A 27,456-nucleotide genomic window follows, 5' to 3' on the forward strand; every position below is an offset into this window, starting at 1 on the left:
CTCTCTCTCTCTCCCTCCCTCCCCCCCTTTCATTTTAAAAGCCTTTCATACCTTCAATGGGTTTCACTTACAAATAACTAGCCAACAATACCACTCATGAATAAATTGGTTTGTTTCAAGTTTGATATGAATGTATTTGACCACAGATAATTTATTAGATATATTCTATCTTTAAGATAATGTAACATGCATTAGAACAGCATCACTTAGCCTACAAATTCAGGAATATCATTTCTCTGATTTTAATATAAGAACTTTATAAAGAAAAGAGAAACACAAAATTAATATATTAAAATAAATCTCTACAATTGAAATTCCCTCAGCTTACTACACTGATCCCTGTAATTTTTGCATTGTTGTTTCCCCATCTGTGTTAAAAATCAGCTCCTTAGAAAAAACTTTTTCTTGTGACCCTACCTGAAATTAGCAAATTCCACCCCAGGTGTTAGCAACACTCTTAGAAATTCTCATGATTTGTAACTGGATAAGACTCCATATGCTTGTTTGTATGCATATAGGCCTGCATTCCTAGGATACAGGAATTGTACAGGCAGGATACAGTACAATAATAAAGAATAAATAGTAATATTTAAAGAAATAGCCAATCTTTCAATGCTGAGTCTCTAGAAAAATATTTATAAAGGAAGTTTTTTGATATTTACATGGCTTTTTTTCACTCAATGAATAAAACTGTAAAAATATCCTATAATAAATAAATTTCTCAAGAATTAGATAAAACCATTTTATAATAGAAGACATATATTCATGTAAATATATTTTATTTTTAATAGAAGATATAGGAAATAGTTCATTTTTACTGAATAAGTATAATGTGCTAGATACTGTGTTAAGCACTTTTCATTAACTATCTCATGAGATTGCTAAGAGGTAGGTAGAGATGAGGAAAGCAAAGTTTGGGGAGATTCGGAAACTTGCACAGGGATAGGTAGCTGGTAAATTTTAAAGGTAGAATATGATCCCAGGTGTTCTGACTCATAATGAATGGGCTTAATGAGTATGTTATCTCTCAAAAGAAGTATAATTCTTGCCATATTGAAGTTAAATCAGTCACATCTCAAAAAAAAAGTTTTGGAAATTATAAAAAAATGTAAACTTTTACAAAAGCAACAGTTCATAAACATTTTATTGGCACAAATGTTCATTTGGGGTGAGAGAATAGTTGGATTAGTAGTTCTCTCAGCTAAGAGCAATACTATCCTCAGAGAGTATTTGGCCTTATCTGGAAGTATCTGGGATTCCTAGTGCGTTTACTGGGTAGACATCAAAGAAGCTGTTAAATATCCTACAAGAAATAGGCCACCACCCTGCACCTCCAACCCACTAAAAAGAATATCTGACTTAAATAGAAACCTTTATTTAGGAAGAAAACCAAAATCAAATGCAGAATATCACTAAAACTTTAATAGAACTAATCCAAAAAGTATGTCAGAAACCTGTTTAAATTGAAAAAAGAAAAAAGGATCATCTATTTTATTATCCTTATGCATAATAGCCACAAATGGATGAAAGGACTTAGTTGTTTAATTGTCTCGGTGGTTTATCTCAGCAGCAGGACACACACACACACACACACACACACACACACACACCCAATGATACATTGAACTTCCATAATCACCACCCTTTTTTTCGAATTTTGAAATTAAAATTAGTTTTCCTTTGTTGCATAAAATAACATACCAAATAGAACCAAAAGTTCAACCTCTTTGATGTTTTTGGTAATATGCCTAATTAAAAATAACTAGGCTCTCCAATGTATAATTACAGGAACATCTAATAAACTATATTTCCAGCCAATTTTGCTTCAATCATAAATATGCACCAGAAGTATGAATGATCGACATACTGCTCCCTGCTGTATCTGTACTGTTTCTGAATCAAGGCTCTTTTTTGAGTTGGGTATTTTCACTACATTTTCCTTGCTGTGCAATCATCTCCCAGTTGGACAATTAATAAGTGCTTTTTCTCCACAGCCCTTGACGCGTAACCTCCCTTACCCTGTATTTTAGCATGCACCATATACCTTCTTCACTCTGACTGGTTTTGGCAGTGACCCACAATCTAAATCTCTTTCCTCCATTTGATAAAAGTGAAACTATAATTATCCAGGGCTAATTTCAAATTACTACTTCATTCCACCAGCAACTGATGAAGATTAGTGGTCTTGCCTTGCATCTGAGTAAGTCAGCAACATAATCACAAGAGAACTCAGCAGGCAACATTTGATTCATGTGAACTCAATTACTTCTGTCAAACACATTCATTTCAATAAAAAGCAGAAACTTCCAAAATGGGTTTTTGCTAACCATTTTATACTCAAAAAAAAATTTCTTACATGACTCTTAAAGGAAAAACATTGCATGAATTTCACCAGAAATAATAATAAATAACAAGTAGGGAAACACACTTGGGTAAATGGATTTGGAAACATTACTTATTTCTGAAAGTAGAGAGCATTTCAGAGAAATGAATTTGTATACTTAAAATTATTATTGAAAATTTAGGCTATATATTAGTTGCCTCACAAAAATTAATATACAGTATATTTTAAGTTAAACCAGAGTATTTTATTATCTCACCTAAACCAGATTATTATGAGTAAGGAAGTTGATTTTTCTTAAAGGAAGTTAAATGAAAGGGAGTTGGATAATGATGACAGATTATGAATTGCTAAACTGGCCAGGATGACTGAATCACTGCTTGGTTGTCATCTGGGTTTAAGCCATATGGTTCAATATTGCCCAATACTCTGTACCCTGAAGAATTAGTCTCTAAAAGTCCTTTGGTCAACTCCCCCATGAGTGTAAGTATACCAGGTCACATGGGCATGATCTGACAGTGACTACCATGTACAGATTCAGTAAATGTTAATATATGATAATCATTATAATAGATATATTCAAACTTCAGCTTTTAATATAATTACATCCTTAATTATATTCTAACATAATTTAATATCAAAGAAACTGAATAATTAAATGTCATTATGCAATAAGGCCATCCTATAAATATATTTTAATATGTGATATAAGAGGCTCTGCAAAATTTACTAAGATTACATCTATAATAATTAATATATAAAGTGTCAAAAACATATGGTTTAATACCTAAAAAATTGAGATTTTTGGCCTGAGAGTTTTAAGATTAAGAAACGATCATTTAAAAAGACATATTTGTAAATTTTCAGTCCAAGCAAAGATATGTTCTGTGGATAAATACAAAGGTAAAATAAATCAATAGAACAAAATATTTAGCTGGACACAGTGGTGCACATCTGCATGCCTGAGGAAGGAGGATCACAAGTTCCAGGCCAGCTTCAGCAACTTAGCAAGGCCCCATCTCAAAGTAAAAAATAAAAATGTGCTGGGGATGTGGCTCAGTAGTTAAGTATGCCTGGATTTAATACCTGGTAGAAAAAAACTCAATATTTATAAAATGCAGTCTTCTTTTATGCCCTTACACATTTTTCTTTCCTCTCTTTGGAATACCCTTTCCCTTCTTCTTGCTTTTGATTTCTCACTTGTCAACTCAACCTACACGAACCCTGCCATTAGGAGGTATATAGTGTAATCAAAGTAGGGAAAGTCATTATTTGAAGGGAAAATATATGAGTAAATAACAATGAGATTTGACCTAGTTTGAGGAGTCAGGGACTACTTCCCTGAAGAAGGCATACTAGACTACAGATCTGAAGGATTAGCATGAATTACTTAACTGGCATAAATGAGGTTGAAGAATATTTCAGGGGATGAGAACGGGATTCTTTCAAAACAAATAATGAAGGTAAGTAAACTCTCTTGGAGAACTAAGAGGAGCTGATGTAGTTGGGGAGGGGAGGAGAGTCTGCAGAGATAAGAAGGGCAAAACCCATGCAGAGTTTTAGGGTGTTACAAAAGTTTGATCTTGAAGGACTCCAAAGAAGTTTGTAAAGTGGTGGGATGTAATGAGTGTGCAAAACTACAAGATTTGCATTTTTACATAAGTGATATATTCACATTGTTCAAAATCAAAACTACACATAATATCATTCAGTATACTCAAAAATGAAGTTCCTTCCTATTAGGTATACTTAGGGATTTGAGGAAAAAGGAAATAGAAGTGGATGATTTCAAGAGATAATGGGTTGCTAAATTCTGTAAACACTTTGTAACGGTTAATGATTAGGAAAGAGGTGTCAGAAAGCTCTCTAGTTTTTTTCTAATCAAGGATAATTTCCAAACATCAATTTCACATTTTAAAATTTGAGGATAGGGTATTAAGATCATAGAATGACTGACAATAATAATGGCATTTTATATCACATCCATCAACACACATATTTACATTTACATACACACATTATGTATAGATATAAAATGCCTCAAGAATATCTGTGATTTCTGAAATCACCAAAACAAACTTGAAAATTTTGTTTATTTATTTAGTCATCCAAAAAGAGAAATTATTTATAGAACATTCAAAATTCTTCCTAAACAATGGAACAGATTAGAACACACAGAGTCATAACCACAAAAATATAGTTATCTCATACTAGACAAAGGCACCAAAAACATACATTACAGAAAAGATAGCCTATTTGACAAATGGTGCTGGAAAAACTGGAAATCCATATGTACTATAATGAAACTGAATCCCTATTATACTGCACAGAACTCAACTCAAAATGGATCAAAGACGTAGGTATTAGACTAGAAACCTGCACTAAATAAAAGAAAATGTAGGCCCAACTTCCTACTATGTTGGCTTAGGAACCAAATTCCTCAATAAGACTTCTAAAAGAAGTAAAATAAAAAATCAATAAATGGAGTGAAATCAAACTAAAAAGCTTCTTCACAGCAAAGGAAATAATCAAGAGTGTGAACAGAGAGCCTACAGAATGAGAGAAAAATCTTTGCCAACTGCACCTCAGATAAAGCATTAATTTCCAGGATATACAAAGAACTAAAAAAGCTTAACACCATAGATAATCAATAAAAGGTCAAAGGAACTAAATTGACACTTTTCAAAAGAAGAAATACAAATGGTCAACAAATTTTTAAAGAATGTTCAACATTCCTAGCAATTAGAGAAATGCAAATTAAAACTACACTGAGATTTCACCTCACTCCACTCAGAATGACAGTTATCAAGAATACAAGTAACAATAAATATTGGCAAGAATGTGGTGAAAAAGGTACACTCATTCATTGCTTGTGGTACTGCAAATTGGTACAACTACTGTGGAAAGTGGTGTGGAGATTCCTCAAATAACTAGAAAGGAAAACACCAAGTCATGCCACTCTGCAGTATATGGAGTTAAAATCAATACACAGTGATGTAGCCACATAAATATTTATAGCAGCATAATAAACAATAGCTAAGCTATGGAACCAACTTAGGAATCCTTCAACAAATTAGTAGATAAAGAAAACATGGTTTATAGACAATGGAATATTACTCAGCCATAAGAAAGAATTAATTTATAACATTTTCCAGTAAATGGATGGATCTGAAGACTATCATACTAAGTGAAATAAACTAATCCCCAAAACCAAAGGTAGAATGTTCTCTCTGATATGTGGAAGCTAACCCAGAAGAAGGAGGGGAGAACAGAAGTTCAGTGAATTAGACAAAAGGGATGAAGGAAAGAGAGGGGATAGGAATTGGAAAGACAGTGAAATGAATCTGACATAACTTCTCTTAGGTACCTATATTAATATACAACAGGGTATCTCAACATTGTGTATATCCACAAGACTGGGATCCTAATGAGAATAAGATATATTCCATGTTTGTCTAATCATCTCAAAATAGACACTACTCTCATGTATAACTGAAAAGAACAATTTTTAAAAAAAAAATCTTCCTAGAATGGAATTGTACATCATTTGTACATTGTAAAACACCATTCATATACACCACATAGTATAGAACAGTCTCTGGCTGTTGTAGTATATAGATCACTTGCACTTGGCCCCTGAAGCCTTTTTTCCTACTAGGCTAGTAGGGTGGGGAGCTAAATGCAGGAATTATAAGAGAGTCTGCTTCATGAAGATTTCTATAGTGCAACCTCTGCAGCTCACCTCCCTATCTCCTCTGTCTCTCTGGCCTGATTCAATTATTAGTACTATGAGGGGAGAAAGAAGAAATGTGTTAAATGCTTCCACTAAGAAACATACTGTCAGAAATACTAGTCCCTCAAGATATTTCATAAGTACCAGCAGAATGCTTAATCCATCAATAATCAAAATTTATCCTCTAAAAATGCAGAGGCCTCTTATAGCCTCTGCCAAGCAGATATGAAGATAAAGCTCAGTGTGGTTTGATCTTAAGCCACCATATATTCTCTAAAATAATGTAATCAATCAAGTATCCCATGCTGCTTTAAAAGACTAAGAAACAAAATTTTACACTTAACCAGTAAGACATATTTATAATATGTTAGACTACAATATAGTCAAGAGATTAAATTTAACTCCTGCTTCTGATTCTACAATTACATATGACCTCATTGTGAACCAGTAAAACTGCTCAAAACAAAAAGTTAAGAGAATGTTAATCAGAACTTTGTTTGAAATCCAGTTCTGAACAAACTATGATTCATTTCCCTAACGAACATATAAATATTTCAAAAACATAATTTTGAATTAACAAAACTTTTAGGTGTCCATGGTATGTAGGTACAAATTAAGTGTGGCGAGTTACAACTTACACAGAAAAACAACCATAGAATTAATTGTAGATAATATTGTAAAGAATACAAAATAAGAAATTAAAGTATATGCAATGTGTTTCTAAATGGAATGAATTAACCAAAGTCATTATGACTTCCAGATAATGTCCCTAGTTTATTTCCTGGATGTCTACCCATCTACAGGCTGGCCTGAGCAAACTTACAAGTTTGATACACATAATACATACAGTGAACTTAGGAAATAAAAATGCACCTGAAGCTACCAGATGGAACTGAGGGACTGCTCAGCATTTGGTTTTCTTCTTAGTTAATAAACATGAACTCCCATTACACACATCATGGTGAAAACAAGTTCAAGTTCATTAGGACAAATAATATTTAAAGGAAAAAAATGTTTGTTTTTCCCTCTAAGATTCCCCCAATGTCTTCACTTTGACATAAAGTACTATCCTGTTCCAAAAAGCCATTGATACTTATCCAAGTTTGAAAGGGCAACTTACCACACTACAGGCAAAATGAAAGCATTTTCAAATGAACAGGGAAGCATGCATGATCAAGTTTCAATTTAAAAGAAAAATTAAGACAGAAAAAAATCTCCAAGTGCAAATTGCTTCGAAATGACCTTTTATATGTATTGGCTTTATCTCCAAACAGTTATTTTCATGGGGCATTGCTTATTATGCATTTAAAATTGATCTGTAAATTTTAAAAAGCAAGCATGTAATAGCAACCATATGTAAACAACATACTAACCCAAGTCCTGTCCGTTTACAAATGTTTCACTGTGAAATTCATATGCCTGAACTTATTTTTGAAGACATTTTAAAAGGCAGTTTAAAGCATACCAAAACAAGCCTCCTGTAAGATTTTGCGTTAGACTTTCATACAGCAAGTAAAGTATAGAAAGAAAACAGCAACATTGGACCATAATCATACAATGAAAGTTACTAATCTCTTGGCTTGTGTTGTTCAAAAGTAAAACTTCTGAAAGCAAAGCGAATATGAAATATTGCACAGCCAGTCAGACACTCTCTGAGTATTTATTATGTATATCCAATAAAATATTACATTAAATCTTTCATCGTTGCCAGGAATTTTAAAATTCAGAGAAGAGAGAAATCAAACTTGAAGAGCAAGAATCTCCATAAATTAGCAAAGTAAAAGGTCACTTGCTCATAATCTTTGGAGGAAATACATATACATGATCCAACTGAAGCAGAAAGCCCCTGTAGATCCACAGGCAACTCTTACCTTGACAGGTGCCATTTTTCTCTTCATATCCTTCCTTGCACATGCACTTCCCAATGGGCACCAGCCACTCCCCTTCAGCACTGCAGTGCATTTTGGGAGGTTCATCTGTCACAGAATGGTTGACGCAGGAGCCTGACACCTCAAGCAACTGTGAAGAATCTGCTCCAGTGATAGTGTCAGGGAAGACAGCCAAGTGCCGTATCACAGAGGGGCATTTTTTATAGTATACACGCACAGAAACCAGAGCAATGCAAGCACCAACATCTTGGAAAGCAAGATAAAATCCCTTTTTGCTTAGAGGTCCTACATCTCTGACCTCTGTATTCAGTTTCATGACACGGTCACCAAGATCAAGTTCCGTAAAGCTCTCATCAGCAGCAATGGTATCGATTTTGATGTACTGGTTTTCCTTGATGTTTCTTCCATTCTCATCATCTGACTCAAAATAATACATGTTAAAAGTTTCCTTACAGGTTCCCAGTCCTCCAGGAAGGCTGTTACAGTCTCGCAGAGTGAACTTGAGTTCTATGAAGATTCTGGAAGCACCTTCATTGGATATCCAACTGGTCAAAAGCCAGTTATTCTGATTCTGTTCCATAACTTTGCATACTTGGTATGTGTGGATAGGGGCATAATTTTCATCAACTTCACCAATCTCTTCCCACTGTACAATATAAAAAAGAGAAAAAGAAATTTTTGAAATAGAAAACAAACAGGAAAAATAGAAAAAAATCATGAAAGAAAATCCATTCATGTATAGAAATCTCCATAAACTCCATATACAGTATTGAGAGAAAGAGCCCTACAAATTTGGGAGAAGAAATTAACAAGAAATTCTATTCTTTTTTTTGGTGCTGGGGATTGAACTTAAGAGTGTCACCATGCAACTTTGCACTCCACCACTGAGCAACACCCTTAGCCCCTCCTTTTTTAAATTAAAGAAATTACAAGCTCTTTAGATTTACTCAAAGATGAACAAATATGAATGATATGTTCCAATATCTTTTGGGGAGGAGGCATGTACTTCAGAGTAAAAGTAAAATAAAATGAATGTAGTTAAGATAAATAAGAAGCAAAGCGGAGAAAGTATGTATTTTTGGAAGAATGGTAGTATATAAACAAATAGGATCTATGCTATGGTTTGGATAATATTTCCAAAAGATCCACATGCTAAAGGTTTTGTCCTCCTCCCATGAAGCTATTGAGAGGTGGTAGAATCTTTAAAAGGTTTGCCATAGTAGGAAGTCTGTAAGTCATTGGGGACATGTCCGCAAAGGGATGTTAGGTCCTTATTCCCTTCCTGTTCCTCCAGTTTGTTATCTGTCCATGAGGTAAGCAGTATTGCTCTGTTACAAACTCCTGCTATAATTAGCTGCCTCATCATAGGTCAAAAAACAATGGGTCAACTGATCATAGACTGGAACCTTGAAAACTATGAGCCAAAATATACACTTTATCTTTATAATTTGATTAAATAAACGTTTGTCATAGTAGCAGAAAGGTAACACATAAGATAAAGTATGAGAGGGGGAAAAATGTCTAAATTTGTAAAATAAAATGAGAAAAGAACAGCAAATGTGAAAAAGAACGTGAAAAATGTAACGTGAAAAGTCACTTATTTAATTCTGTCACATGACAAATAGTACATTGATGTAATATAATTTGAAAAAAATACATTAGTTTAAAATTAATACTAGATCTTTATTTCATTGAACCTAGCAACTCAGAACTTTTTCACTAATTGGATAGCTAAATATGTATTCATGAATTTATCTACAAATACAGACACAGATACAAAATAGAAATTACAGGATTATAATATGCACAGCCTTGTAATTTTGAAAATTAACTGACTTGTTATATCTTGTGAATGGATTAATTCCCTCTGATCAATGCATTACTTTATGAATAGTTACTTTAAGATTCTGAAAACGTACAGGATATAAAAATAATTGAGTATGATTTATATAGCTTTCAAAATATGATCAGTTCAAAGAATAGGTATACACCTTTTTTTCCTGATAAAGTACCCCAGTTTTGAGAATCTTAATGTACAATGAGCACTTCCAGAACAGTATTAGCACCAAAGTTTTATTCCTGATAAAGATATCATGATAGCCCAAAACTTTTCTTTAAGCCTTATAGAATGTATATTCACAAAACTATATTTGGTTTTATTTTAAATCATTAAAAAGTCACTGAAACAGAGAGAAAAGAACCCACACTAACTTCCAATAAGAATGTGTGACTATTTTAGATAAATTTTATGAGACATTTTTTAGACTTCATATTAAGTGTAGCATTATTTCTTCATTCTGTCCAACTGGCAAAGATGGGCAAAATGTGAAAGCACAAAGGGTGCAAATAAATCTCATACCTCAGATGGCCCTTCTCAAAATTCTAGCTGTCATCAGGCAGACATAAGTAAAAGGTGCTAATGAGATAAAACTGCTGAGTTCCTTAAATTCACATGAGAGACATCAAGATTTTATCTTGCCTAACAAGTTTCACATTCTGCTGTTATGAGAAGCATTGGTTCTTTCATTTAATCTTATTTTTGTCTTCTCTCAAAATGTATATAAACTCTACTTAGCCTCTGGTTTTCTAAACCAACCTTCTGTCTTACCACTATATCATTAAACTATTCACAAATGATTGAAGTATACATCTCTACATTAGAAATCGTTCCTGTATGTAACAATTAATATTTCATGCAAATCAGCACCTCAACTAACCAAATGAAAACTGAAAATTATCCATCTACCATGACAAATTAAATACATGGTCTTTAGTTTAGCAAAAGGAAAATAGCATTAAAGCTCTTCTCTTTAAGAAATAAAAACAAAATGTTACACTATTACTTTTTAAATATTTATTTTATGTTATGATAGTCGTCCAAAACAAAATACAAATGGATTTTAAATTGTTCACCTTAAATCACTTCAGAAGACCTATTTCAGCATCATATATTCCAGTAAGATCATTGTAGCAAATAAAAGCAAGCAAAAAAGCAGCAGATTCCAAGACTACAAGCCAAGCAATTCAGTCTTTGTGTGTACGAAGTTCATGGTAGCACAAATATTATTAAACATGCAAGCCAAGCAGCACTTGACAAGACAGCTTAATAGTTACTGCTTCAGGTGATAATTTCAAAGTATGTGCATAAGCATTTTGTTCCTCTGAATATTCTCAATTAAGGAGAGAAAAACTGTAATTTTCTTCAAATTTAAAATCTGTTGTGGTAAGATTTTATTTATTTTTTCTTCTCAAGCATCCAAAATACAAATGAAGGCTCACATTTTATATTTCTCCTTGACAAACAGGAAGACTTTAATTTAAATAATTGTGGCAATAAGCTATTCAAAAAATCAAACAGGTAAAAAATACATTTTCTAAATATGCCCTCCTTTAAACAAATACATTAAGAAATGGACAAAATTATTTCAGTTATTACAGATTATCTAAATAAAAAATTGGAATTCCTCTGTAGTTTCTTCCCTTTTTATATTAAGAGGTCATCTTACTCTCCTCAGCAAAAATCAGCCATGAGAAAGAAAGGTTTTGGGGGGTGGGGCAGTGGAGAGAAAATAACACTAAGTAATATGAATATAGTAGGCCAATTTCTAGATACTTTAAAATGTCGTGACAAGGAGGTTACAGAATTTAATGAAGGGCACAGATAGAAAACAATGTTTTTCTGTTCAATTTTGTTGCCTTTACAAATATTCCATGGTGTAATAAAATATTTGCTAATCCCTTGGTTACTGATGAACGTGGGTACTAGGGAAGCACAAATCACTGAATACAATAAAGAGCAATAGCTCTGCTCTCTAGCTGTGGCAGCTCTCATCCTTTGAGCCCATGCTTCTCATATTTTTCCTCCTTATTTCCTATATTCTGCATTTTTTTCTCCTTATTTCCTGTATTCTACCTTAAAATTTGGAAAACTGACTACATAGTCATCTTGGGTTGGCTTGACTTTTCTTCAAGCCAGTTGCATTCCAAACACATGCCTGATCAGGCTACCTCATTCATCAGGAAAGTGGAGAAGGGACTTATTTTCATATGTGTATCATGGAATTACCATCTTCCTACCCAAACCATTAAGAAGTAATTGCTCCCTATCTGCCTTTCACTGACCTTTTAGATTTCTTGCCTAAAAAAAAAACCTCAATTTCTTGATTCACTTCATTAATTGTTACCACACACTGTTAAAACTAAATATCCATTTTTTCAGTCGTCATGTAACCATAAAAATCTTTCTGCCTTTCTTTATATATCTTAACACTCAGAAACCTATATGCAAGTGGACATGCATGATGGTCTTATTATAAACTGCAGCTCAGGATCTGACACTACAGAACACAGAGGAGGGTGCTCAAGAGATATTTTGTATTGAATGAACTCATGCCAAACATGCATGCATTCCCCTTAGTCCAGAAATCCAGTTCATTTTAAATTTCAAATAATTCAAACATGCCAAATAAACAATTATATGACTGACATTCTATTAAAAAGAACAGACGTTCTCTCTGTACCTTTTCTAAACTATCAATTCAAATTAGAAAGTTTATGAATTCAGATTTTTTGGAAGTTCTTTTTCAGCAATTTTTTTTATTAAAAATCTCTAAGCATTTATTTAAATATATTTTCTCAAACCAATTATTCATATAATTATTATGAGTTTAGTTTGGCATATTAGCCTGTATAACTATTTTCATTATCATTACATCTTACCAATTATAATTTATAGCTTAATTTAGATATTGTATTCTTGAAAATGTTTTCAGAGTACACATTTTTATTTTGTCACTGATTAGCCTTCTACACTATTCTGTACAAATTAAAATCTCAGAAGATAGTACATCATAGAGTAGCACTGTACCTAAACTCTTGTTTGAGTCAAATCCTCAAATGATATTAAGACAATCTTAGTGGGTTTTGAGGGTTTTTTTTTTTTTTTTTTGGCAGAGTGATGTGAAAATTGGGCAAAGAATCATTGTCTTCAGTATTTCTCTGACATGACAAAAACACAACTTTCTAGGAAGACCTTGTTTATTGCTTAAAGGCTTCTTTTTTCATTATCCTTTAATATCACAATATTTTATATAATGCCTTTTAAAACACTCTAAAACAAAATAAGTGATATGCCTCAAATTTTATTCAAAATGTTTTAGATATAATTTATTATATTCAGTGTATGTATCCATGTTGTATTACAGTATGTTTCACTAACTTCATAGAAGATATCCCTATCTTAAGCTACTAGAACACTGATGTTTGAAAAAGAGCAATACTGCTTTCATGATCTTAGAAAATTCCCAAGAACAGTTTGATATGCATTAAAATTTTGAAGTCTGGCATTTTACCCATTTTAACCAAGAACAAAACACTCTAATTCCTATCTCAAAATATATTTACCTAAATGTAGACTTTATGGAAGTTTTCTGCTACTGCATAAATAAAATGAAATTTTATATATACAATTAAAAACTTCAAAGAGTGAGAGTATTTTCTTTTTATTCTTGTGTAGTTAACTGTACTACTTTAAATTTCAATGCAGATTTTCAGCTTTATTTTTTCCTATTTTTTATTTTGCTAAATTCCTTAAAATTCATAAAAATGTTTTTATTTAGACCTGAATACATTTCTTATTTTCATTCTTTCCCATACACATGATAAATAATACCTAATATCCTTACCTATAATATTTTATAAATCTTATATTTTATAAAACTTTTAACATTTCATAATATTTATCTCTGACAAAAAATTCACATTTTACCTAAAATCAAATTTTTCCTTCTTGTTGGATATTCTAATGATTTCATTTGTCTGCTTGTTCTACAGAATTCTGTTCCTACCTAGTACATTCAATGTAGGATATTTTCTCTGAGAGAAACTAGATCAGAAAAATTCAAAGGATAAGTGACTTGGAAACATGCTTAGTGGCAGAATAAGGTGAGGTATCCAACTATTGGTGGAAAGGTATTTTTTGTTTGGGTTCATGTGTGAATGTATGTATATTGGCTATTATTATTTTTAAGGTGTTACAATCAACTAAAAACCCATTTCTCATTAGGAAGAAACAACATATTACTAAAAACAGTGTATGCTGGGTAAAATTTTCAGTGCAACTTTCTTTTCAGTGACTGCCCAAAGGCTCAAACAATGAGGAGCCAATAAAAGAGAACAAGTTCGTGTTCTTGTGTCAGCATGCTTTTTGTTGTCATTCAAAGGTGATCCTATAATATGTGCAAAGCTCAAACTTAAGAGAATACTGGAATAATAGTTTGGAGATACACCCATGTTTAAATCAATTTTCCCATGACATTGTGTGAATAACATAATCATATAAAACATAACCACTTCATTTTGCAGATGAATAAACTGAGACCCAGAGCAACTGATATACCAATTAATGTCTACAATTAGAACATTGATGATAATTAATGTTTTGTCTATTATAAAGGCCAAAACTATAATGCATAATATATAGGGGTACATGAGATCATTCTGACCAACAAAAAGAGGAAATATTTCATTACCTAATGGTGTAGGTATTTCAAAAGATAATTTGTTACAAAGATAAATATGTTGACATTTATTGTAGAATTTTAATGTCATTTCTTCCTTGTTTAGTTTCCAGATTTCTGAATCAAGACCAGAAACAGCCCATTGGGCAACAGAAGAATCTCTGATTTTATGTATAAACCTAAGGAAAAAATTATATAAAAATATAAAATGTGTAACAGAGTTTCTGTTTTACAAATTCAATCTCTTTAGTAGCTATGGTTCTTTAGTAAAATAAACATGACAAAATATATCAACTTCCAGCAGAAATCATTTGAATTGAAATCTGGTTACATTTCCTCAATAATACATTAGTGGGGGAAAAGAAAAGACTTGCATCAAGTAGGAATTTGAGTTGTTTAAAACATCTTTAAAATTCATGAGTATGATGTGGCAATACAGCTAGAAATGACTCAATTAATTTTCTGTGTATGAAATAAAACTGAAGTTGATTACTTTATTGCCCATGGAATAGTACAGATATTTATGAGCTCAAATTCAATTCATGATACAAATAAAATTACTTGAAAAAGGCAGATTTAGACTTTCAAGTTCCTATGAATATTTTCAAAGGGAAATTCATGAACAATTGAGCATCTATATACAATACTAAGTCTGAATGGCTAAGAGGAGAGTTTCTTCCTGCGAGAAAAAAAAAAAAAAATCAGACTTTTCTCCAATGTTGCAGTTACTGATATGTTTTCAATAAAATGAATCACTTCTTGCTTGATTTACTCTTTAACAAATTAATCCAAGGTCACAAGAAATGAATTGGAGGTTGGAAACCTCAAAAAGCAGCACATCAGATAAAACATGTACAACTAGAGAACTTTATTATTTAATCAAAAAGTATATCCTTTTTTTTTTTTTTTTGGTGCGGAGGGGTATCAGGGATTGAACTCAGGGGCACTCAATTACTGAACCATATTCCCAGCCCTATTTTGTATCTTATTTAGAGACAGGGTCTCACTGAGTTGCTTAGCACCTCAACTTTGCTGAGGCTGGCTTTGAATTTGTGATCCTCTTTTCTCAGCTTCCAAAGCTGCTGGAATTACAGGAAAAAAAAGTATATCTTACTATATCTTACTTAAATAGTGTGATGAAGGTAATCTAAAAGCCAAAAGAGAAAATATACACATCAAAAGTATGCTTATATTTACTTTATTCTACTTTTCATTAAAAATGGAGATATTAATAGTTTCAAATAGATAAAATGAGTTTGTCACGAATATTTCAAGGTTTAAAATCTGGCATTCTTCCTTGAGATTTGACTAATGAAAACAAATTCAAACTTATCACCAAGTCAATAATAATTCTAAAAGACAGAATGAGCTAAGTGGGCAGGCATGCCTGAAATTAACAAATTAATAAACTTAATAAAATTTTAAACGATCTCATTAGTGTTTGATCAAAAACCAGCCAAATTACCTACAGTACATATGATCTAATTTCTCAATGATTTTGTGCCATGAGTTGTAATTTTATAAGAAGCACTAAAATCAAATAGGTTTGTAGAATTCTGATTTAGATTAGTTCGTGATAGCACCACTGTATATCCATATATCTCCTTGCATAAGCTATAGCAGCTTCCTCCCCAGGGATTTACATCAAGTTAAACCAAAGATGGTCAGTTCAACATTTGATATCATGCAGGACTCAGATAATATAAGCAATCATTTGTATACTATAACAACAGCTTACATACTTTCTTTTTTAAATTTTTTTTCTTTTTAGTTGTAGATGGACACAATGCCTTTATTGTATTTGAATTTATTTTGTTTTTCAAAGTGGTGCTGGGGATCGAACCCAGTGCCTCACACATGCTAGGCAAGTGCTCTGCCACTGAGCCACAAACCCAGCCTCTAACTATATCTTTCTATAAAATGATTATGATCTCAATTTTATATACTTACTTAATACATATGTATCATGGAGATTTTAAGAAGAGTCTAATATTTTTTTCATGTTTCACAATTTCACATGAACACACACATAACACATACGCACAAATTATAAAGAATTCCTTCTTCACATTCATTGTAAAATATTGAAGATTGTTCTTGGTATTATTTCAACATATATATTCTCAATAACATGTAAAATTTTAAAGTAATACTATTATATTCTTTAATAGATACTATCCTTTTGTAGATAGCTACATATTCTTCACGAAGCTTTCTTTCCAAAGCTACATGAAAATTTCAGTAAATAAGAAAGGAAAAAAAATAACTATTTCACTTGGGGCTCAATTTAATGAAAATAGATTAACCTCTTGTGTATTTAATGTTCCAGGCAAAATAAATACAATTATACCCTTGCTATCCTGCCCCCATCCCCCAAAAAATACAGTTTAACTAAACCATTTGCAACTTGGGATAGATGATATATCCAGTCTATAAAATATACTTTAAAAATATAATGCTGCCTCTGCTGTCTGTTCTTTATTCTGCCCTCATCCTTTAGTGGATAATTCTATACTATGTAGAGTAGGCCTTGACAACAAGCATCCATAAATCATTTCCATATCTCATTAATCATGTTCTTGTAATCAGTGGCTATTCAACTCAAATTTCCATCTCATTCTTTTGTTGGGGAAACAGCCACATTGGGCTGTGAGCTTGTTCAAGTTTAAGTGATTATAGTGACAGTAACATAGAGTATGGTCCATTCCATCTTCTTACCACAGCAGTCCTGATGAAATCTACAGGAATGGAGGCTGTCTACTGTCAGTGTGTTGTCCACTGGCAGATGAACTCCCATAGGGAACAGCTTTATTTTTCAGTTTCTTTCATTGAGATGGAAGTAAAGGAAGGAAGAGTCATAGGTCTATTTCAAATTTCCCCTCCTGAAATTCTTCATTAAGCTTGTTTCTGACCAAATTAATAATATCAACAAAAATATTCTCTTTGAAAAAATGTACACCTTTCTTACTAAGAGGTAAATATCAAAGTTTTTCATGTTTAATGATAGTTCTGTAATGATAATGCTAAATTTTCTGGCTTCATGGTATTTATTTATGTATTTTTTGATCATTAGTTTAAAACAAATTAATTTTGACCAAGATTAGATTGAATAATTTCATAACAGACCATACTATTTAAAGACACTGGTCAATTGATATTTAGGGACTTTTTTCTTTCTCTTTCCCCTTTTTTTTTTTTTTTTTTTTTTTTGTGTGTGTGTGTTCTGAAGGATTGAACACAGGGGGCCTTTATATCTGAATTATATTCCCAGCCTTTTAAAACTTTTTTTCTATTTTTTTTTGAGTTAGATTCTCATTAAATTGCTTAGTATCTCATTAATTTGCTAAGGCTGGTCTCGAACTTGTGATCCTCCTGTTTTAGCCTCCCAAGATGCTGGGAATGCAGGTGAACACCACAGCAACCAGCAAGATGTTTTTTGTCTAACCATTCAACTATATATTTTATTGTTCTTCTTAATCATTATTTAATTTTGAAATTACTATAAAAATTGATGTGTTTTTGTTATTGTTTTGTTTTGTTTGTTTGTTTGGTATCAGGGATTAAACTCAGGGGCACTCAACTACTGATCCACATCCCCTATTTTGTATTTTATTTAGAGAAGGGTCTCACTGAGTTGCTTAGCACCTCACTAAGTTGCTGAGACTGGCTTTGAACTTGTGGTTCTCCTGCCTCAGCTTCCTGAGCCACAGGGATTACAGTTTTGTGCCACCACTCCCAGCAAAATTTATGTTTTCAAGAATGCTAAGAATTCTTGGCAAAGACAAAATATGTACAGGAAAAGTAGAATTATGACAAGTTAAGCAGAAGTCTTTACATTTATATTTCCCACTAGGGTCTTTTGCCTATATTTATTGCTTTCCTCCCTATATTGTCCCTTAATAATTTTGAGACCCTTTGCTTGGGTTAGTAGTGGCAACAGAAATTAATCACAGTGATTTCAATCTTATTATTAAAACAACCTCTTAACTTCCTTTTTCATTGCTTCCCAGGACAATTTCTTCCATCAATATATTCTGATAATAGGAATCAAAAATATAGGAACATAGATAACAAATAAATCAAAAGAGGACCACAAATTCAGAATTTTTTAGTTTAATTTATCTCAGTTATTATTTGCTATCTCCACATCCATTAGTAGATGAGCAAACAGGACCCTTGAGATGGTGAAGGAGATATCTACAATCACGACACTTAAGTGTCTCTGACTTTCCTTTACTGCCCTCTCCTGTGTAACTGATACTTTGTCTGCTGTAGAACTCATCCTTAGAAACGGTAACTCACAGGGCTGGTGGACCTCTCAAACTCCTTAGTATTAGTCCTATATTCTTCATAAATTCTCCATTTTATTTTGGCTGGTTACACTGGACGCACTATAAAGCTCCACACTTTTAAAAGTGTGTTTGTTAGGAGAAAAACAGGCAGCTATGGAATCAAGGGATATAGAGGCTATAGAAAACAGAAATTCTCCCGTGCTGCTGCTGGGTAAATATATTAGTAGTCAACACTGAGGAGCAATGCATGGTAAATTTTAAATCTTTTAAACTCAGAATTTTTGCATGACCAAGGATACATGCGCCAAGATGATATCTCAAATATTCCAAAGTCCTACCTTCAGTAGGAATTATAAATCAACAAGGTAACAAATAATGCACTTACATGAAGCCTGCAAATGTAAAATTTTGAGGAAAATGCAAAATTCCAAAAGATAAAACTATTATGCAAAATAGTTTTATTATATTCATTATTATTGTTTTATTATATTCAAACAATTATATAATTGTAAATGTCTAAATGAAGAGGAGAAGTACAATAGATTAATGAAGAGATCCTCAGAGAATTCTAGGACAAAAAAAAAGTATATCAGCATATTTGTAATGAGAGTACACACAGGATTAAGAGAAAAAAATGACAGATAAACAGTTGAATAAATCTAAAAATTTCCCAAATTTGATAAAATCATTGTTCCACAAATCCAAAAGGCCCACTGAACCCAATTAGTGTACACACAGAGACTCCCTACCTAGACATACTGCTGAAAGTTATGACGTTAGAAAATTCTGAAGGTGGCTAGAGAAAAATAACTCATCGCATATAGACAAACAAGAGTATGATAATGCAGTTCCTCAGCAGAAACAATGGAAGTGAGAAGAGAATACATGGCAAATTCAAAGAGCTGAAATAACAAAAAATTGTCAGCTAATACTAATACTAGTATACCTTACAAAATTTAATGTGCAAAAATAAAGGTAATTCAAATCCTACCAATAAAAAATAAACCAACCAATTAAATGTGAGCAAAAAACCAGACAACTTACTGAACAGAGGGAAATATATAGACAGCAAATAAGCACAAGAAAAATTATTCAAAATGTCATTAGCCATCAAGGAAACGATACTCCCCACCAACCCCATTATGAATCAGCATCCTTATATAGAAGAAAGCATTTGGCATTTGGTATTTTGGGACTCACTAACTTCACTTAGCACTATATTCTCCAACTCCATTCATTTACCTGCAAATGCCATGATTTTTCTCTCTTTTAATGCTGAATAGTATTCCACTGTATATATGTATGTATATACACACATACATACATGTATATATATATATGTACATATATATACACACACAAACATGTGCCACATTTTCATTATCCATTCATCAACTGAAGGACATCTAGGTACTTTTGCAGTGCTCAGCATTGAAATAAGGTTGTGATACATTCATGAGAGGCAAGCTCTAGCCCTAAACTATACCTCTACCCTGAAGAAAATCTTTTTAAATAGTGACAATATCAAATGCTGATCAGGTTGTGGAGAAGCTGGATTGTTCATTGCTAGTAGGAGGGGAAAATGGTAGAACCAATCTGGAAAAGAGGCAGTTTCTTACAAAATTAAGTATGCAATTATCAATTAACACATAAATTTCATACTTTAACATTTATCTCAAGTAAACAAATACATATGTTTACGCAAATATATGTACATGGATGTTCATAGCAGTTTTATTTCTAGTAGTCCAAAACTAGAATCAGCCCAAATGACCTTCAATAGATGAATAGTTAAACAAGGTGTGGTACAATATATTACTCAGCATTAAAAAGAAAGAAAATGTTGTTATAAGAAACAACTTAATGATTCTCTAGAGAATTATTATGAGTAAAAAAAATCCCTAAAATATTGAATACTGTTTGACTGAATTTATATAATATTTTTGAAATAACAAAATTGTAAAGGGAAGAGCTGAGTGATTGTTGTAGGTTAGAGATTAAGGAAGCAAAGAAAGGTGTGATTACTATCATAAGAGAGGCATGAAGAATCTCATGGTGTTAGATTTTGTGGTGTTCTCTCTGGCATCCTAGAGGTAGGGAATTTGTGTAGGACTTAATGCATACACACACACAACCCAGGCAAACACAGAAGAGAGGAAAGGAGAGGATAGAAGTGAGAATAAAGTGGAGGAAAGGCCACGAGAGATAGTTGCACAAGTAATGATCAACATAAACAAAAGTTAGAATTCATATTTATGTGATTTCAAAGATTCCATTTTATCGTATTACACCATGATGCTTAGCAAAATAAGAGAAAAATATAGGAAAACAATCATTCCTAGGCAAAGAAAGTATATGGAATCAATAAAGTCTCTCTGGCATTCCTCCAAAGATAAAAAAAAAAATCTATTCTGCTTCATTTTTCTCTTTAATTTGAAGTACAGCTTAAGTAGTTAGTAAAGTAACATTGCTCAATTTCCATGTAACTAGAATCCCACTAAGTATTTCATGGAAAATAAAAGTGTTCTTTAGAAAGACAATCAGGGAGCTTTTTCTATTTTCTCTGTATGGAAGTTAATAAATTTAAAGTTTTGAGAATTCCACACACATCTGTAAAGTAAAACTGAGTAGTATCCACATATGTATAGTAAAGCTTCACAGTACTTTTATATGTTTAGATTTATGTGTGATTTCCCACACTTTTATTGGATAACTATTTTATTCAAAACAAACATAAGCACTCTGTTGAATGGTCCCATATTTGGGAAATGCTAAATTTTGGTATTGGCTGATAATTGCATAGGTTGTAGCCACTTAGTGGACTATCATATCATAATGGCCTACATTGTGATAACTCCCCCTGCACACATTTTTCATAGTGCCTAATCTATAGCCCATTGTTAGTTTACATATCTATATCCCATAAGGGACTAATTTCCTTTACTCCATGACAAAGCAACCTATCAATTGTTTGTGAATAGTTCACCCACCCCCTGTGTTAAGAATCATACTAGGAGAAGCATAAAAATTCAATATACATTGAATGTAGTAAGAATGAATGAATGAATGAATGAATGAATGAATGAAAATATAAGAGCAATATGTTTTACTCAGTGATGCACTGGATCTGCATCAGGGAAGCAGAATGAAACTTTTGAGTGGCAGTTATTTCTCCCTCCTTTTGCTACAAACAATTTAGTCAAAGAATACTTGGCATGTCAACTCTGAAATGTTGACAGTCTTTTGCTCCAGCCACTATTTTTTTTTCCTCTCTGCAATAATCCCCACCAAAAGAATAGCAAGAAACGACAAAACAAGGTTAAACTCAATTCTGTCACATGTTGCTAAGAGTTGGCAGTTCCAAGAAAGTTTTTGTAGTGGAGAGAATTTAATCTTGTGGAAAGGGTACTACTTCAGTCTCTGTGAATTTCATTTATCTTTGTATATCTGGTTTCTAATTATCAGTGCAAAGTGACAGTAGACAAGCTATGGAGAAATCAGAAGCTCTACAATTATATTAAATTTTCAAAATATAACATTTAAAAGCTTCAGTGATTTACGTAAATAAAAGCAGAGTTTATATCCTACAATGTTAAGGCTTGTTCTAACCAGATTTTATTTCCTTCTTCTCATATAAAGTATTTAAAGTTATATAATGATATTTGGAATTCCTATCGTACCAGGGATCAAGATCTGAGTAGTTGGGTTCAAACATTGGGACAGGCTCTCTTCCACTTACTCCCCAATAGAAGAACATGAGTCCCAATGACTTTAGTTTAAGTGACTTGCAAGTTCACTTGATTTCAATGAAGAAGAAAAATCATAAGAATAAATAGTAAAATAAAATTGATATATAGCTGATAAGCAGCAAAAAGTCATTAATTCCTTGATTATATTAAATAAAAAAACAAAATTAAAAACTTTCAATTTAAACTGCTTTAAAAAATAAATTGTATCAAAAGAAAAAAAATTTTATTATTACAAGAAGTAACTAAATGATTATTAGAAAAATTTAAAAGCTAGGAAATATGTTTTATATATACCAAGAGTCATAATTAATTTTATTCATTATTTTTTGCAAGAATTCAGAGCTGTTTCTTTGAACTGACAACCTCAGAGCATAAACACTTTCCTAACAATCTTTCTTTAAGTAGTTATTTTATGGCTTCACATAGCTTTATTGCTGATAGAGTTCATTTCTGCAATGATTTTTTACAGGAAAAATGAATATACCCCAAATGTTCTAGTTTCATGTTTTTCTCATGTTTGGTGACAAAGCATACAGCTAAATTAATTAGAAAATGATTCTATTTATAATTGTTTCTGTTAAAAGTCATTTTTTTTCTTTTGTGGTACTGGGGATTAAATTCATTCAGGGTTGCTTTATCACTGTACTCCATCCTCAATGCGTTTTGATTTTATTTTTTTTTTTAATTTTAAGACAGAGTCTCACTGAATTGTGTCTTCAAACTTGGTGATCCTCCTTCCTCAACTTCCTAAATTGCTGGGATTACAGGCCTATGCCACTGTGCCTAGCCTGAGATTCCATTTAAAGCATTCCATTTGAAGCATTCACACTATTTAATAGGCATTCACACCAATCCATAATAAATATTTTAATGTGTCCTATATACTTGAAATACTTTCTTTTCAACAGAAGCTGTGAGTTATGTTTGAGAAATTAAGGGTCTTCAAACTTTCACAATCCAATTACTAGATATTCCATATATAATCCAGGTGTCTTGCTGCACATTTGTAATCTCAGTGATTGGGAGGCTGAGTAAGGAGAATCACAAGCTCTGGGCAGCCCTCATAAGTTAGCAAGATTCTGTCTCAAAATAAAAAGGACTGGGAAGCGGGGCATGGTGGCACACGCTGTAATCCCAGCAGCTCAGGAAGCTGAGGCAGGAGAATCCCAAGTTCAAAGCCAGCTTCAGCAAATGAGGCTCTAAGCAACTTAGATTTAGAGACCCTGTCTCTAAATTAAATACAAAATAGGGCTGGGGAATGTGGCTCAGTGATCAAGTGCCTCTCAATCCCTGGTACCAAAAAAAAAAAAAAAAAAGGGACTGGGAGTTTTGTTCAGTGGCAAAGCACCTTGGGTTCTGTTCTCATTATTGAAGAAAAAAGATACATGCGCACACACACTCATATATTTAAGTATTTCAATATAAAAACTATTTTTATTAAATGAAAGACACTAATTGAGGAGTCCTGCTATTTGATAATAGAACATAAAATTTAATTTAGAATCAGTAACATAGAAAACATATACATACAAAACTGTATATTGATATTAAATATTTCAATTTGATGTATGCAGCACAGGTTTTAAAATGTATCTCAATGAAAAATGAGTCATGACTGAGGTAATATTTTTCTCTTTTAACCACCTTAACTCATTTTTTCTATCAACTAAAAATTATATTCAGAATTAAACATTCAGCAAGAGATACACTGAGTGAGTCTCATTAATATATATTGGCCAGATATTCATAAATATCTATGTGCACAGAATTTCCATATACTTAAATGGGGTCAAGATTGCATACAAATATATACATGTCCAGAAAACAATAGCTGACTTCTACTATATACAAAACCAATTACATTTTTCTCTTTTTTATTTCCTTCTAAAATATTTGTTCATAGTAGTATCTCTTCAACATTTCCATTTTAATTAATAATAATGTTGTAAACTTCCTATTTTCTTTTATGTCAGTACTCAATCTATATGATCCAGAAAAAAAGTTTCTAATATTCATTTTTTTTTGGCCTGGGAGGTAATAGGGATTGAACTAAGGAGCATTCAACCACTGAGCCACATCCCCAGCCCTGTTTTGTATTTTATTTAGAGACAGGGTCTCACTGAGTTGCTTAGCACCTCGCCTCATCACCTGTATCAAAACTGACTCTGGTTATTATTAAAATTCTTATTATTAGAAATTCACACCAGCCTATACCAAAACTACAAAATCCTGGTGCCAAGTAAATGTAAGTGATAATAATAATTATCTAAATTTTATGGAGAATGTGATATAACCTGGAACCTTCCTAAATATTTTATATATTTTAATACAAGTTATCATCATCTCAGTCCAATGAGGAAGCTCTTTTTATGAAGATGAGAACACAGTAGTAGAGTTAATGACTTGCAGATCTCTGATTCTGGTGATATCACTAAAGAATTCTGGCTCTTGACCTAACATCATATATACCATCTCTCTTGGGTGAGTCTGATATCCAGCCAGATTTCTATAAAATTATCTTACAACACTAAACCAATAAATGTGAAAGGTACAGTACACTGAATCACAGGTATTTATAGTGTGACAGTCTCTTAAACTAAATGAAGAGTTCCTTGAGAGAAAGGGGGAAGATTTTGCATGTACATGGGATATAAATGCATATATATAAACATATGTGCATATACATGTACATATATATTCATATATTTAATCATTCATCAAACTAAATTGATTCTTCCATTCACTCCTACAAATAGAAATTCATCAAAACCATTCATACAAAAGGAACATATAGCAAAAATTTCTTTGATACATGATACAGCCTATTCTTCTGTTCTCTGTCTTAATACTTTCTCCTACATCCCAAGCATATTACTTAAAGAGTCTTAACTCAGTTTTTCTGAGGAACAACTGTTATCATGATTAGTTATATACTCTTTTCTCTATTATAGTGATTTGAATATATTTAATTTCTTATGCTCACTATTTGAGATAGCCTGTGGATAACTAAGCCTGCCGGTAAAAAAGGGCAAAACTATACCTTTTCTTGGCATGAAGCCCAGATGAGGCTCAGGTTTCAGAACTGGAAATATAAACAAAGACAGAGTTGAGTTAAATGTACCCTATTGTTGCTGGCACAGTGGCCCACACCTGTAAACCTAGTGGCTCAGGAAGCTGAGGCAAGAGGATTGCAAGTTCAAGATCAGCCTCAGCAACTAAATGAGACCTTGTCTCAAAATAAAAAATAATTTTAAAAAGGTGTGGGGGGGCTGGGAGTAGGGATGTAGCTCAGTGGTTAAGCACCCCTGTGTTCAAACACTTGTACCAAAATCAAAACAAAACTATGTGAAGAATGCATCCCTTTCTTCAAATTAAAATGCTTATATTAAAAACAAAGTTAATTAGTATAATGTTCCTTCAGTGAATCACATTGTTTTTTGTAATCAAATAACTGTCATTCTTTTAGCTACTCACAGAAATGAAGATTACTTTTTAATTATTGTTATTTTTTAGCTTTTATACCTGCCTCCTCTTTAGTCTTTATATATTACTTAAGACAGTTGCACATCCTGGATATTCATTCAAAAATCATTCATCTTTAAGTGGATTTAACCCTTTTCTCTTAAAAGAATCAAGTTCAAAATGATATTTCAGCATTAATTTTTATAACTGGGGATCGAACCCAGGATCACTTAACCACTAAACCATATCGCCAACCCTTTTTTAATTTTTTTTTATTCTGAGACAGAATCTTACTAAGTTGTTTAGGGTCTAGCTAAATTACTGAGGCTGATTTTTTGAACTTACAATCCTCCTGTCTCAGCCTCTCAAATTGTTGGTATTATAGGCATATGTCACAATGTTCAAAGTTATTTCAGTTCTTGAAAAGGTTTTACATTTTTTGCTGTGAAATAAAAGCATATTGGGCTCTCTAGTGAAGTTTTCTTTAGTTAATGGTCTGCTTGAACTGAAAAGAAATTAAAATTTCCTGGAACAAAGAAAAATCAAATAATTGTATTCAGAATATAGATCCAAGTAATTTGCAGGGTCAGATATTAGATTTGCATGAACTTCTATATACTCCCATATGCTTTCCCTTTATATAAGAGGAAAGTGGAAAAACACAGGGTAGTGTGCTTTTTGCTGCTCAAATCAAGTTAGGAGAAAGAGAAGGAAATAAGGACTCAGGAGGAAGGAGCATGCTTCAAACTTCCACATGCATTATCAGGCATTCACATGTTTCTGCAAGAACCAAGTCATCATTTTTTTCCAATGACACACTGAAGCTTATTAGGAAATAATGGACTGCTTGCCAACCTCAGATACTAGTCTTGGAGAAACAACTCTCCTCTCAATCAGGGTATAGTTTGGTTTCACTAAAAAATACTGCTGTGATGTTTGTAAGGTTAAACAAGAAGATAACAAAAGGGCAATGTGATGAAACATCACTTCTTCACACAAATTATTTGGTTCTTTGCATATGGCTGGTATAAAAATATACACCAACCTAAAAGATACCTAAACCCAGAAGTAGCAAATGTCACAATGGCCAGACAATGGGAAAAAGCAACACATGTACTGACAAAGTGACTTTAACTAGAATATAAGGGCTTTTTAAGGTGGAAACAATAACATATTCATATACTCCAGAGTCAAGTAGAGTCATTGGCACATATAGTTAGTGAATGATAAGGTTTTGAATTTAGACCTTTGAATTAGACCTTGACAAGCAGGAAGTTTGCATCCAACTTTCCATTTACAATGTGTATAATAATTAGTACAAAACAATATTTTACATTTAGTGTTATGCTATGGAACAAATGAACAAAATGAATAAAAATAAATTAAAATGTGTTTATAAATAAATAATCCAGGAGAAAAATTAATACCCAGAACCAGAAATGCAGTTAGGTGCCCAGATTCTAGGATATGAG

General features: G+C 32.4%; 1 protein-coding gene across 10 annotated transcripts in view; it reads right to left on the reverse strand.

Annotated features, from left to right (window-relative positions):
* Positions 1 to 27,456, reverse strand: part of Epha5 (EPH receptor A5) — a 339,772-nt gene that overhangs the window by 259,822 nt on the left and 52,494 nt on the right. For all 10 annotated transcript variants that reach the window (XM_015482150.2, XM_048784581.1, XM_048784579.1 and 7 more), the window contains exon 3: positions 7,946 to 8,609. In XM_015482150.2, coding sequence (XP_015337636.1) covers positions 7,946 to 8,609 — 664 coding nt within the window. The remainder of the gene's footprint in view (positions 1 to 7,945; positions 8,610 to 27,456) is intronic.

This window comes from Marmota marmota, unplaced genomic scaffold (genome assembly GCF_001458135.2).
Source record: "Marmota marmota marmota unplaced genomic scaffold, marMar, whole genome shotgun sequence".
Classification (NCBI taxonomy): domain Eukaryota; kingdom Metazoa; phylum Chordata; class Mammalia; order Rodentia; family Sciuridae; genus Marmota; species Marmota marmota.